We start from the raw sequence: 14,119 nt of genomic DNA, 5'->3' as shown, positions 1-14,119 counted from the left end.
CCAGGGACACCAGTCGCTTCAGACACAGGCTCCCCTCTAAAATGGCCTCTCTTCCTTCCCAGAAACGGCCCCAGCCTTCTGATTTTATCGACCCGCTGGCCAACAAGAAACCAAGGATATCGCACTTCGCCCAGAGAGCTCAGCCGGCCCTCAATGGGAAGTTAAGTGCACCCCACGCCCGGGAGGCCCTGCTGCCCACCCCGGGCCCACTGACTGGCACAGATGCCCACCTACCTCCACGGCTGGATCCTCCGAGGGCACACGACCCTCTGGCTGATGTCAGCAATGACTTGGGCCACAGTGGCCGGGACTGTGATCGTGGGGAAGTGGCCACCTCAGCCCCCACTGCGTGCCTCAGCCTGCCCCTGCTGAAGGACTGTGCCCAGCCCAGCAGACCCCACGGCAGCTCGTCTCGTGGCAAGTCCAAGAAGAAGTACAAGAAGCACAAGGACAAGGAGAGAGCCTCTGGGGACAGGCCCCGGGCCGGGCCACCAGACCTCGTGCCTGACTCCCTTGGAGCCCCGCCAGTTGCCCCAGGTAGGTGCGGAGAGGCAGGCCTGTGGCCAGGGGCTCCATATAGTGCCGAGGGGAGCGCATTGCGCTGCGTGCCCCTGCGTTGGCTCACTCTGCACATTCAACCCCTCTGCACCCTATGTTTTCGCCCCAGGCATCTGTGAATGACCCAGAGGTCTCAGCCCTGGAGCCTCTTGAAGTCTTTGTGCGCCAGGCCAGCACTGGGGGCTAGAGGCACAGGTTCGACCGAGCTGAGTCTCACAGCAGGAGGGGCAGTGCGCAGGGAGAGACACGAGTTCCAGGTGCAGACACTGAGCCAGGAGCTAGGAGCCAGGGCCCGCTGGCTTGGGAAAGCTGCAGGGATGGCCTGGTGGGAGGAGGGCAGCACCTGGACTGCCGCGGGCCTCATGCGGCCTGCGTAGCCTGTGGAGAAAGGGTCTGGGAGGCTGTTCATAGAACAGTGGGCAGGAAGAGCCAGAATGAGGTCCTGGAACGAGGTAACACAGTCAGTGGGGAAGATGGAAGTTGAAAGATCCGGGGCCTCAGCAGCAGGGTGAGGGGTACAAGGCTGGCCTGGGCCATGGACTGAGCAGGAGAACCTCCGTGGGGCTCGGGGACACTGTGGAGCCATGTGGACTGGCCAGGCTCTCGGCAGAGCCTGGGCCGCCCTGAGTTCACAGCCCCAGGCACCTGAGGTGAGCACCCCATGTGTCTGTGAACTCGGTCAGTATGTAGTAACACAATCACGGCCCTCCCTGCCGGCTCCCCCACCCCACCCCCGCCTGCCCCACCACGTGCAGGCGGTCCCAGGCCTGTCATCTTCTGCGGCCGGGGGATCATTTCCCTAGGCAGCGAAGCAGGGGCCATTGCTGAGGTGGTGAAGCCATTTTTGGCTGTTTAAGGAGTTGTTCACCTGCTCTCCAGAAAGGCTGCTGCAGCCCCACCCTCTAGCTGGAGGGCATGTCCTGGCAGACACAAGGTCAGTCATCTGGGTTCCTCGTGGCCCTGCTGCGCCACTGCGCTTCCCAGCATCTGGATAGGCAGACTGGGTGAAGGTGGCCTCGTTCCCTGAGTGCCCCTCTGATCCCTTCTTTTCTGCAAAGACAGGTTCTGAGCAGCCTGGCCCAGTAGCGCGTTCTCTCCCAAATGATAGAAGCAAGATCCTTGTGCCTCTGGTAGTGTCCTGGGAAGGGGGAAGACTGGGACCAGAAAGATGAAGCCCAGGCTGGCCTCATGAATACATGGGGCTCAGATCCTGACTTTTATCAGTTGGCCAGGCAGCTTGTCCCCAGTCCCTAGGCCAAGGAAAGAAAGTAGGGTTTAGAATCAGACAAACCAGGGAGCAGACACCCCCAGGAAGAAGGCTGAGCGCCAGAGACCGAGCCTGGTGTTAGTCATCATCTTAACCTACGCCTTGAAGGAGGCTCAAATGATAACAGTGATGGGTGGGCACAGAACCCCCCACTGCCCACCCAGAGCCCTCTTCACCCTGTGCCACTCTATGGCTCTTTCTGGGGTACGGGCTGGGCTCTGCGTGTGCAGGCGAACGCGAATGAGCAGGAACCCCCGGCCTTCCTTAATGGTAGCATTGTTTGCTGGCACCAGGCCCCTTCCCAAACTCTGGAGAAGGTTCCAGGTCAGCACCTGAGGAAGCTTCCTGCATTGATTTAGCCCACTCTTCTGCATGACACTGTCTCCTGGTCTGTCCCTTTTGTCCCAGCCCTGCCTAATGATAACCTCTGACCCCAACCGGTGTGGCTGCCCCCACTCATGCTTCCCAGAGCCACTCTCTGGCCGCCCTCTTCATCACCCTGTGCTACAGACCTCTCCTGGGTCCTCTGCCCACCCCCCAACTTTTACTCAGGCTGTGGACCACTCCTGTGGCCACTGGGTGCCTTCTGGGGCAGGCTGGCCTGCTGGGTGGGGGAGGGCTTGGGCTCAGCTCAGGCCCACTGACCCCTGTGGGCAGGGTGGGAAGCCCTTTTTCCATGTCCTGCAGTGTTAACTCCTCACAGACACATCCCCTTGCTCTCTTCCCTTGGAGGCACAGGAGGAGCTAGAGGAATGATGGAGGTTGTGAAAGGGGACACATGGGAGTGCGGGGAGAGGAGCAGCTGTGGGGGCTCTTGCCAGCGAGGCGGCGGCCCCATGGCAGGAGGCACCTCCACTGGCACAGGGGAGGCCAAGCACTCGAGCAGGAGTGGGGCCTGAGAGACTTGCCACAGGCAGGGTCCCAAAGCTGTGTTGAGCCTCGAAGCAGAATATCCCAGGAGGCCTGCCTTGAGCCAGACATGCGTTATGGGAGCAGGGACTAAACCCTCTAATATGCATCTGTCAGGCTTTAGCTCAGGGAGGGCACAGCCTCATCAAAGACGACACACAGGTGAGGGCGGGCTGTGCTGCGCAGTGGCCTGGTGCCCAGATGCCTACCGCCCAAGCATGAAACCAAGAGAGCGCTTGGCGAACTGCTCTCCTCTCACTGAGGATATGCCACAGTGTGACAGAACCTCTTCTATGTATGTGGGGAAAAGCCATCGAAGAAGCTGGGGGGGGAGCTGAGGGTTGGTGCACTAGATTGTAGTTTCCGTTGACTACGGTCTGGGTAGGTCTTGGTCTTGTGTCCTTGGGCCCCACCATGACAGCCTGGGGTGTGCCCCTTCCCAGCTCTGGCCCAGCCCTGTTCTGGAGCTGCCCTTTGGGTCCCAAAGTCCTTTGTATGGTGGGGAGAGTGGGAGCATTAGGCGGAACTCTGACCACTGACTCCGTCAGCAGAGAGAGGTGCAGGCAGGTTCAAGGTTTCCCCTGGGACCGTCTGTTTTTGTGCTTCATGGCCGGAACCAGACACTCCAGGGACTTGTTTGCTCTGTACTTACACAGCTGTGGTTTAGAAACATATGCCTACAACCATGATGGAAAGGCCGAGGTTCCCCTGGGTCCAGCAGGGTCCCACAGTCTCTCACAGTCCCACTGCTGTCCCTCCATGTCCTTCAGACAATGAAGCATGTACCTTTTGCAGATTTTGTTTGATCTTTGTAGGTTTAAATGGGACCTGCAACAGCTCAAGCGTCCCCACATCAACCTCGGAGACGCCTGACTACTTGCTGTGAGTACTTCCTTTCAGCCGCTTCTCCCGGGGGCTTCACCCCTGGCGCCCCTTCCCTCCGCGCGCTGCAGGTCAGCAGCAGCAAGACGGAGTCCGAGTGCCTGAGTGCGGTTCCAGCCACTCAGCTTGTTCTAGGCCAGGCCCTCCCTGGGTGGGGGCTGTTCGCGTGGCCACGGGCACTGCAGCCTCTCTACAGCGGCCCTGAGCCCCACCGTTCTCTCTCCCATTTCCAGAAAATATGCCACCATCTCCTCCTCGGAGCAGCGTCAGAGCTATAAGAACGACTTCAATGCTGAGTACAGTGAGTACCGAGACCTGCACGCCCGCATCGAGCAGATCACGCGGCGCTTCACGCAGTTGGATGCCCAGCTCCGGCAGCTCTCCCAGGGCTCCGAAGAGTACGAGGTAGGGCCCACTGCCCACACCTCACCCAGGGAGGGGGTCCTGTTTCTCATAGTTGAGCTAAGTCCAAGGCCTCTAAACCTAATCCCTGTCCTCCCTGGTGAGGATCTGTGCCAGCGTTTTGCCCCTCATGGACTGGCAGGTGGTCACCCCTTGCTGGTTACTTGATTGAGGCCTATCCCTGGGCTCTGCCACTGGAGCCCGAAGGCTCTCTGCCTGCTTGGTCTCTGCAGTGGGGACAGTGGAGCCAACTCAGCAGGTGGAGCTCGGGCCCTGGGGACGAGGGTGATGCTCAGAGCAGCCAGGAAGGCGAGGCCAGGGGACAGTGGGTCGGGGCTGTGTCCCACCTGTGAGAGTGCCTGGGGTCCTCTGTGCAGCCTGCTGCCCACACCACAGGGTGCGCCTCGGCCAGGAGGGGAAGGGCCGGGCCACACGGCACCCCATGGCCCCCGTGGCCCACCTGTGCCCCGTCAGAGCCACAGTGGGAGGTGGGAGAGGATGGAGAGCCCTGGTGGTCGTCCTCCCACCTGTATTAGGAGTCCTCGTCCTCTGGCCAAGGACACGTAGTCTCCCTAAGCCCTTATGTGGGAGCTCCCTGCAATGAGAGAGTCTTGGTCACCAGCCCTGGGATGCTAGCCACCCTCTTGGGCCACCTTTCAGAGCTGGTCGCCTGACTACAGGGTCAGCCATAGTCAGTCAGCAGTCAGGGTTTGTCTCTACTGGCAGAGGCCACTTTGGTTTTCAGAGGAGACATCTCTTGATTGAAGGAGTGATGGGGGTCTGAGGGACTGGGACAGATGAGCCCCCAGAGCATTCCCATCAAGTGTATGCGCCCCAGTGTCCCCTTGCGTACCCAGGTAGCGAGGGCCTCTGGGCTTAGCCATGAACAGTGGGCGGGCCACTGGGCTGCAAGGGAAGGAGGCCCCCTGCCTGCTCTTTGCCCCCTCCCACTGCGCTGGCTTGTCCCTGAGGCTGGGTCCCCGAACTTTGCCCAGGTCCCGCTTCCTTCTCCCAGCCTGCCCTTCCTCTGTACATAGATCAGCTCTCCTCAGGGCCACCTGGAGGCTTATTGTCCCCAGGCCAGTGGTGACATGCAGGTCATGGGTTATCAGTGAGGCCCCCTCCACTCACTTGGAGCTTCCGACAGGTGAGGGCACTGTTTTCTTCCTGTTTTGTTTTCCTCTAGACTACTCGTGGGCAGATTTTGCAGGAATATCGCAAAATCAAAAAGGTGAGTCTCCACCCCGCTGTGGGAGGTGGTAGGGAGCAGCTTCTCACCATGCACCCCAGTGCCCTCAAGCTCCCCCGCTGCTCAGTATGCAACCTGGAAGGTCAAGGAAAGGAGACAAAGTTCCCAGCTTCAGCTACTCGTCTGGCAGGGATGCCCAGCCTCATGGGCTCAGGGCTCTCTCCTCGGGGTTCCTGAAGATCTGTGAGGTGGCTCCTTGCCGATGGTGGTCAGGGCGATATCAGCTTTTATTCCTGAAGGCCACTAGCTGTGGGTCCACCATTTGTGTGCCCTGCATGCCACCTGGGTCCTTGCCAGCCGTTGCCTAGCCCAGCCTGGAGGCTTCATGCCTGTCACGCCTCTGACCCGCCCCTGTGCCACAACCCCATTTCTCAGGGTAGGGCATGGGGCTTGGGAGGGAAGCCAGACCAGGGCTCTGGCCCAAGGTGGAGCAGGGGTCCCTGTCATTGCCCAGTGGGCACTGGCCTGTAAGCAGGAACAGTGGGAGCCTGAGGTGGCCAGTAGGCTAGCCATCTCCACACGGGGGAGCGCCCACTACAGCCATGCTCCAGGATGCCGGGGCTGCAGGACATGGCTCACCCTGCCGCTCTGTTGCAGACCAACACCAACTACAGCCAGGAGAAGCACCGTTGTGAGTACCTGCACAGCAAGCTGGCCCACATCAAGAGGCTCATTGCCGAGTATGACCAGCGGCAGCTGCAGGCTTGGCCCTAGCCCCAGGCCACAGGACAGGAGCTCCCCCTCCCTGGATCAGGGGAGCCGGGGCAGCGGGGCGGGGGGAGCTGAAAAGGGGGGGGAATTTATTTAACAAAATAAACACAAGGAAGACAAGTTCATCTGAGCCAGCAATGCCGGCTTTCAGGGGAGCCCCTGCAGACCTGGCACCCACAGGTCACAGATCCAGGTGGGGACCCAGGTGGGGTGATCCCTGGCCCCTGTACCTCCTGAGCAGCCCTTGCCTGGAACAAGCTCTCTAGGAAGCCCAACTCTTCGCTGACTACAGCCCAAGGGGCTTCAGCTTCCTCTTGCTGGAAGACTTGGCCGGCCTGCCTGCCTTTTCTAGTTTTATACAAAGACAGCCACTTTTAGCTACTGCTCATGAGACTTGAGTCTATTTTTGTATGAAAGAGAAAGCATCTTTTTTCTAAACCTGTGCCTCCCCCTCTTTGGACGCCCAGGGTCTAGACGCTGCCCTATGTTCTTTCTGCAGTATTACAGATGCCATTGGGAAGTTTGGGCGGGGGACCAGCCTTGGTCACCTTTCCCAGGCCGGGCTCTGGCTGAGTGCCTGACCAGGCTCTCCAAGCCCAAGCAAGGGTGGGCTCTCTCTAAGGGGGTGTGCAGGGTGGGTCAACCCCCCAGGTCTATTTTGGGAACTCCAGCTGGCCCCCAGAGCAGCTGCTGGAGCCCCTGGCCTGTCCACTATTTCAGGCCCTCAGCTGTCGGGCACTGGGGTTCTCTGTGCTACAAGCTCATTATGCAGCAACAGTGCTGGACTTTATTCCATGTTCTCAATTTCCCCTTTACTGCTGCTTTTCATGTTGTACTTTTGGGACCTCACTCCGTTTCTCAGTCCCCTTGTGGGTCCTGGTGTTGTCTTAGCAGAGCCACCACGGGGTATGCACTCAGGGAGGGGCTGGGGGTTGGTAGGGTCAGGGGGCCCCTGAGAGTGAGCTCAGAAAAGGCTCCTAGTCCACCCACTCTGGGGACACAGGCTGTATGGACACCCCAATTGCTGCTTAGTCACTGTGCCTAGTGTAGTGTCCTCCAGAGCATCGGGGAGCTGTGTGTATGTGTTCGTGTGTGTGCGTGTGTGTGACCCCAGGTGCCAGGGCATGGTGGGGTCTGAGGTTTGCACTCAGATTCAGGACCACCTTCAGTGGCGGGGCGGGGGGTAGCTGTGACCCACACCCTGCGGGGAGAGCAGCAGTGCTCACAGGCACAGCTGTGTGTAAGCTACGGGGCACCTCCTGATGGTTTCCCAGAGAGCAGGCCCCCTGTGAACGCCTGCACTGTGCTCACCCCACAGTCTTTTCCACAGGCCCCTGGGTGTCCCAGCACCAGGGAAGCTCATCCTTCATGTCTCCCTAGCTGTTGTGTTGTTTTTCACTTGGGACAGAATGGAAAAGGGCTGAGAAAACCCTGGACCCCGAGTTGTGCACACAGCCATGTATGAGGATAGGCAGACTGGAGACAAGGGATCATTTAAGGAGGCCCAGCCCTCTGCCCTGGTCAGGGGACTTTCAGTTGAATTTCCTTTTTGTTGTTTGTTTTTTCCCTTCCTTTTAAGGAATTATGAAGCTAAGAAAAGTTTTATGCTTTGGGGGTTGATGGACAAAAGTTCTAGCTGATTAAATATGGTCTTAACTTATTGATACTGTTTTTTTTTCCTTTTAATATTGTACTGTGGAGAAAAACTATATTGAGCCATGGAGTTGGTGTTTACAAGAACTTTTCACTTTTGCCAAAATGTTACAATTGAAAGCATCCACGTCTGCAGTTTCCTAATATTTTCTTAAAGATCTAGTGTCCTTTTTGTACACTAAACAGGTGAATGCTGATTTTTTTCAACCTACAATAAATTTCACTGAACTGAATCTAGCAGCCCAGGCTGTGTGGGTGTGTCTGTCTGTCTGTCACAGCCAGGTGGCCTGGTCCTATGTGGGGCTGGGCTGGGGTCAGGCCATGGTGGCTGGGCAGAGAAAGCATTCTGGGCAGCCTGCCTGAGCCACTGCCTAGGAATGAGGCCAGCAGGTGAAGGCTGACCTGAGTCAATGGGCCCTGCAGGTGCCAGGGCAGGAGGCCAAGACCACCTGGTCGCAGGTAAGAAACAACAGAGGAACTGGGGAGGCAGGTGTATGAGCAGGGTAGTGGGCCCCCTAACTGCAGTATGGATGGGGTGGGCTGAGTCCCACAGAGGGTTCCTCGGGCCTGCAGCAGCACCATGCGGGGTGAGGGAAGCGCCCTTATTTGGGGAAATGAGCTGTGACTGATAACAACTATGGTAACTTTGTTTGTTCCTCCTAGGCTGGCACGATAGGGGTCCCCTGAGCCCCCAGTTGGGATGGGGATGCTGAGGCCCATTGGAGCCCTACAGGCCCATGGCCATCCTCTCCTATGTTCAGGTGAGGAGCCAAAGGCGGAAATCCTGGCCTCCAAGGACACAGTGGAGGGTGGGCGTTTATTTTGGGAGGGAAAAGCAGATAAAGAGTGAGACCAGGATTAATGTCCAGGGGTCAGGGTTGTGGGCCTCAGCCTCCCTGGTGGCCCCCCGGCCAGCGACCTTGGCCTGAGTTCTGAGAAGACCCAGGGATCTGAGGAGCATGGGAGGCGAGGTCGGGCGGGCCTGGCAGGGCAGAGTGTACTCTGCCTCCCCCTGTCACGCCTCAGCCTTGCCCGCCCATCCACCTCCCCCCTCTGAGAGCCTTGCCCGCAGCCCCCGACACTGCCCAGTGCCACCCTCTTTAGTGTGCTGTAGCTGCAGTTGGTTCCCTGACTGTCCTTCCTAAGCCAAGAATGCAGTGAGTCCGGTCCCCTCAGGGGCCCAAAAGGGTCTTCCCCCGCCCCTCGAGACCTACACCATGGCTTTGGGGCTGTCCACCTTATCCTGCCATTTGTCCTTCCACCAGCACCTGGATCCCAGAGCTCCTGTGCACCAGGCTCCCCCTAGTAGGCACTGGCACCCAGCAGTAACCAAGACAGCTCTGCCCTTGCCTTGGGAGGCTGTGGCCTGGTCTGGATGGTGGTCCCCAGTTACCACCAGCCCCCAGGCAGCCCTCACCCCATGTTGCATGCCCAGCCATCCCAGCAGTCATCTTACAGTGAGGCATAGCCCCCAGCTGCTTCCAGCTGCCCCCCCCCCCCCAGCCCGTCTGGGCTCGCTCTGCCGCGCCAAGCCTCCTGCTGGCACCTCCCACATGCTGCCCTGGGAATGCTGAGGTTCCCTAGGGCTGTGTCTAGGGGCCTTTCTCCTCTCTGCACACATTCCCATGACATCACATCTGGCCTGGAGGTATGAGCTCCCTCTATGACCCTCCAGTTCGACACCAACCGGATGTCCAACAGTTCAAGTTCCGGGGCTGGCATCCCACCCCACAGCTTAAACTGCTCAGTCCCACAAGACTGCCCCCCACTTCAGACCCCAGCCACCCAGACTTCTGAACAACTGACTATAAATTGAGATTTCGGATGACCCCCTTGTGGGTTTGGCACTTTGCTAGAATGGCTCACAGGGTGCCAAAGCGGGGGAGATGGCACAGGCAGGGCGGGGGGACTGGCACAGGGCTTCCGTTCCTGCTCTCCGTGTGTCACCTTCCCTGCACCTCGCACTTTCACCCATACCCCATTGCTGGGGTTTTATGGAGGTGACATTATGTAGGTGTATGAGTAAATCACTGGCCACTGGTGGCCAGTCAGTCTCCACCCGAGAACCAGGACAGAACCCAAATACACCGTTTTCTGTCCCCTGAGGGTCTGCCTGGTTCCCCATACCACCTCCCCTCCTCAGCCGCCTTTTCATCTGCTCCTGAACTTGTGCCCCAAGGGTTTTGGGCAGCCTCTCTCTCTTGATAAGAGATGTCTTCAGATCACAAGACCCCTTCCAGCCTGCCTTGACCAGCAATCCCTCTGAGTTCTCTCCAGCTGGAGGGGCCCCAGTCTGTTACCAACTCCCCCGCCCTGGGGGACCCTTGAGAGCAAAGCCTGGGGCCAGTCCTAGAGCCCCACCCCCCAAGGCTGGGGCCCTGACCATATTTCCTGCAAATGTTCCCAACTGTCCACCTTTTGGGCCAACTCCAGTCGTGGAAACTTTTCAGCCAGAGGAGGCCTCTTGTTTTGGAAAGTTCCTGGGGAGCCACCCCCGCCTACCCGCCAGGTTCCCACGCTCCCTTATCACTGGGTGCTAGTGGGATGCAGTGCTGTGCAAGCCTAGCTCCTCCCCAGCTGGCTGCCTGGGCCTTGCCGGTTCCCTTTTCTCCCCTGCCCACCTAACAGCCCCCCCGCCCCGCCCCCAACCTGGCCCTACCAAGCCCTCCTGCTGCAGCTGGGAAACCCTGCTTTCCCAGGACCCCCCTATGTGAGAGCCCTGTCAGGTCCGAGTGCTTGGTGGGTGCTACCACTCAGGAAGGACAGGGAGGCAGCCTGGGCTGGGAGTCTGGCTTTGAGATGCAAGTCCTAGCTCGTAGCGCTGCCCCAGTTTCCCCTGCAGTATCTCGGACCCAGGGACACCCGCCCTCATAGGCCCAGCCATCCTGCCTTGTGACTGGGGCCTGGTGCCTTAATGTTCTCTTGTGAAATGGGGATAAGAGGCTGCGCGCCCAGGCAGACTGGTGGGACGTGAATCCGCGGGCTGCTGCTGGGGCCAGGGTCTACAGCCCACGTGGGTGTCCAGCAGCGCCCGGTGGGGCGGACGCGTGATAGCCTCGTGGGCCCTGCGCTGTTGGGCCTCGAACCTGAGTCCAAGGCCAGCGTGCCCCTCCTCCCGGCACCTAGCTCCACGGCGCGGGCGGAGCCAGGGGCGGAGTGAGGGCGGGGCCGCGGCTCTTTTCTCTAGAGTTCGCGCGCCGGAACGCCAGCCTTGCGCCGCTGTCTGAACCGACTCTGCTGGTGAGTGGGGCGTAGGGGGCTCCGGGTGGGGTGCAGGTCCGGGGAATCGAGGTCGGCTCGGCCCGTTCTCGTGTTCCCGCTGACTTCCCGCCAACCCCGTGTCCCCAGCTCGCTGCGATGGAGGCCGCAGCCCAGTTTGTGGTTGAGAGCCCCGACGTGGTCTACGGCCCCGAAGCCATCGAGGCGCAGTACGAGTACCGGACTACTAGCGTCAGGCGCGAGGATGGCATCCTCAAGGTGGGCAAGGGAAGCCGGGGATTGAGGAACCGGGAGAGCCGGGAGGGGATGGGTTTGCCCAACGTCTGCGGCCCCGGGCTCACTGCACCGTCTGTCCCAGGTGCACCCCTCCTCCACGCGCTTCACCTTCCGGACCGCCCGGCAAGTGCCCCGACTCGGGGTCATGCTCGTCGGCTGGGGCGGCAACAACGGCTCCACGCTCACCGCTGCTGTGCTAGCCAACCGGCTGCGCCTGTCCTGGCCTACTCGCACGGGTCGCAAGGTGGAGGGTCAGATGGGGTGTTAGGGAAGCTAGGATTCCGCAGGAGTCCATGCAGGGTGCGGGGGAGGGCACGGACTCCGAGAAGACGGGACCAGGGGAGGGGTTTCCACGGGGGCAGAGGCTAAGGTGCTAAGGTGCTGGCGGACTCTGGAGAGAGGCCTCCAGCGGGGCGCAACAGCTTCTGCCCTGGCTTGGAGCGGAGACCAGGCCCCCAAAGTAGGGCGGGGCTCATGGGTCCTCCCACATTATGCCCACTCTCACCATCACTCCGTCCCCCTCCCTCCCACGCCGCTCCCAGGAGGCCAACTATTACGGCTCGCTGACGCAGGCTGGTACCGTTAGCCTGGGCCTGGACTCTGAGGGCCAGGAGGTGTTTGTCCCCTTCCGCGCGCTGCTGCCCATGGTGTCGCCAGATGACCTCGTGTTCGACGGTGGGCGGGGCCCTGGGCCGGGGATGGGGTGGGAGGCGGGGCCTGGAGGGGCCCAGCTACAGGGCCTGGCCGAGCCTTAGGGTTGCCCCCAGGCTGGGACATATCGTCGCTGAACCTGGCCGAGGCGATGCGGCGCGCGCAGGTCCTGGACTGGGGGCTACAGGAGCAGCTGTGGCCACACATGGAGGCCCTGCGCCCAAGGCCCTCGGTCTACATCCCCGAGTTCATCGCAGCTAACCAGAGTGCACGTGCCGACAACCTCATCCCTGGCACGCGGGCGCAGCAGGTGCAGCACTCGTTCTCACTACCATTTGCCCCTTCCCCTGCCACCTGTTCCCCATTTACCTCCCTTTTGCGGCCTTCCCCCCATTTTCCCCATGCCCCCATCTCAAGGGTCTAGGCCCCTTTGCAGTTGGGGAACTGAGTAGCTCAGGCCTCCCCTGGTCAGGAGGTCTGTACTACCTTCCTCCCTCCCTAGCTGGAGCAGATCCGCAGGGACATCCGCGACTTCCGGTCCCGCGCCGGGCTCGACAAAGTCATTGTGCTGTGGACAGCAAATACAGAGCGCTTCTGCGAATTGGTCCCGGGCCTCAATGACACCGCTGAAAACCTGCTGCGTACCATCCAGGTGGGTACACCCAAGGTGGATCATGGTCAGGGCGGGCCAGGAGAATGCCTCCACTGATTGTCCACCTGCACCTGCAGCTGGGGCTGGAGGTGTCACCCTCCACGCTCTTCGCAGTGGCCAGCATTTTGGAGGACTGCGCCTTCCTCAATGGGTCACCGCAGAACACTCTGGTGCCCGGCGCACTTGAGCTCGCTTGGCAGCGCCGCGTCTTTGTGGGAGGAGATGACTTCAAGTCAGGCCAGACCAAGGTCAAGTCTGTGCTTGTTGACTTCCTTATCAGCTCCGGCCTCAAGGTGCATGGGCCTGGGGGGTGCGTGGCTCAGGTGGAGTCTAGACCCTGAGCTCCAGGCTCTTGCACTCCAGGGCCTCAAGTGTCAGCGGGGTACCTTGTTCCCACAGACTATGTCCATCGTGAGCTACAACCACCTGGGCAACAATGACGGGCAGAACCTGTCAGCGCCACTGCAGTTCCGCTCCAAGGAGGTGTCGAAGAGCAGCGTGGTGGATGACATGGTGCAGAGCAACCCTGTGCTCTATGCGCCTGGCGAGGAGCCTGACCACTGCGTGTGTGGGGCGCAGATGACGGGGTGGGGGTGGGGGAGGAGTTGGAGGGCACCTGGCAGAGGAAGGTCGACCTGTATGACCCCTTGCCGCCCCCCAGGTGGTTATCAAGTATGTGCCATATGTGGGTGACAGCAAGCGCGCCATGGATGAATATACATCGGAGCTGATGCTGGGTGGCACCAACACGCTGGTGCTACACAACACCTGTGAGGTGTGGAGCGCATGGGGGGAGGGTAGGGACCCCCCCACCTGCCTGCCTACCTGTCGCCTGACCCACTGGCCCTGCAGGACTCGCTCCTGGCCGCACCTATCATGCTGGACCTGGTGCTCCTGACTGAGCTGTGCCAACGTGTGAGCTTCTGCACCGACTCGGACCCGGAGCCACAGGGCTTCCACTCAGTACTGTCGTTGCTCGGCTTCCTCTTTAAGGCGCCGCTGGCTCCGCCAGGCAGCCCTGTGGTCAACTCACTCTTCCGACAGCGCAGCTGCATCGAGAACATCCTCAGGTGTGCCCCACCTGTGGGCCCCACCCTTGGTCCTGTACTCTTGGGGATGCACACAGGGCCTTAGGGATGGGAGGCCCTGCTGAACCCCTGCCTGTCCTCCAGGGCCTTCCTAGGGCTTCCACCGCAGAACCACATGCTCCTGGAGCACAAGATGGAGCGCCCCAGCCTCAAGCAAGTGGGTCCCCTGGCTGCCTGCCATGTGTCTTACAAGAAAGAATCGGCACCAGTGGCCCCCAATGGCTGTACTGGTGACGCCAGTGGGCACTCACAGACTGAGGCATCCCTGATGCCCACCGCCTAGGGTGGTGACCGTACAGCTCCTGCAACTCCTACCCCTATTTCCCCTCTGGATCCACCCTCCCAGGCCCCTCCAAATACAATAAAAGCACTGTTATGTATCAGCCACACTAGCAGGTTTTTGGGGCTTTCAACCTAACCTTAATACTCCCTTATTTCTCACCTGGTAGGACTCCTACCTACCCTTCAAAACTGTTGTCTCAACCCTCAGGGACCTTCCAGGACCCCCAGGGCCTCTGCCTAACTCCAGCCCTGAATGTGGGGCTGAGACCCCAGAGTGGTGTGGCTGCAAGCCAAAGTGAAGTAATCCCGAGACCAGATAC

General features: G+C 60.2%; 2 protein-coding genes across 2 annotated transcripts in view; both read left to right on the top strand.

Moving 5' to 3' along the window:
- Positions 1-6,070, top strand: part of ELL (elongation factor for RNA polymerase II) — a 57,874-nt gene extending 51,804 nt beyond the window's left edge. Inside the window, exons 8-12 of the mRNA XM_054578889.1 lie at positions 63-537; positions 3,550-3,616; positions 3,850-4,021; positions 5,205-5,249; positions 5,865-6,070. Coding sequence (XP_054434864.1) covers positions 63-537; positions 3,550-3,616; positions 3,850-4,021; positions 5,205-5,249; positions 5,865-5,981 — 876 coding nt within the window. The 3' untranslated portion in view covers positions 5,982-6,070. The remainder of the gene's footprint in view (positions 1-62; positions 538-3,549; positions 3,617-3,849; positions 4,022-5,204; positions 5,250-5,864) is intronic.
- A 4,782-nt stretch (positions 6,071-10,852) lies between these two features.
- Positions 10,853-13,876, top strand: ISYNA1 (inositol-3-phosphate synthase 1). The gene is made up of 11 exons (XM_054578738.1): positions 10,853-10,871; positions 10,980-11,108; positions 11,209-11,370; positions 11,669-11,801; positions 11,894-12,087; positions 12,280-12,429; positions 12,507-12,722; positions 12,829-12,993; positions 13,091-13,204; positions 13,282-13,499; positions 13,602-13,876. Exons 2-11 carry the CDS (start codon positions 10,989-10,991, stop codon positions 13,798-13,800), a joined length of 1,671 nt encoding a protein of 556 aa, XP_054434713.1. The 5' UTR covers positions 10,853-10,871; positions 10,980-10,988; the 3' UTR covers positions 13,801-13,876.
- The last annotated feature ends 243 nt before the right edge of the window (positions 13,877-14,119 follow it).

This window comes from Pteronotus mesoamericanus, unplaced genomic scaffold, assembly GCF_021234165.1.
Source record: "Pteronotus mesoamericanus isolate MK-2021 breed Mesoamerican mustached bat unplaced genomic scaffold, CSHL_Meso_final contig_502, whole genome shotgun sequence".
NCBI classification, from domain to species: domain Eukaryota; kingdom Metazoa; phylum Chordata; class Mammalia; order Chiroptera; family Mormoopidae; genus Pteronotus; species Pteronotus mesoamericanus.
Note: the sequence above shows the minus strand (reverse complement) of the source record. Positions and strands in the feature narration are given on the sequence as shown.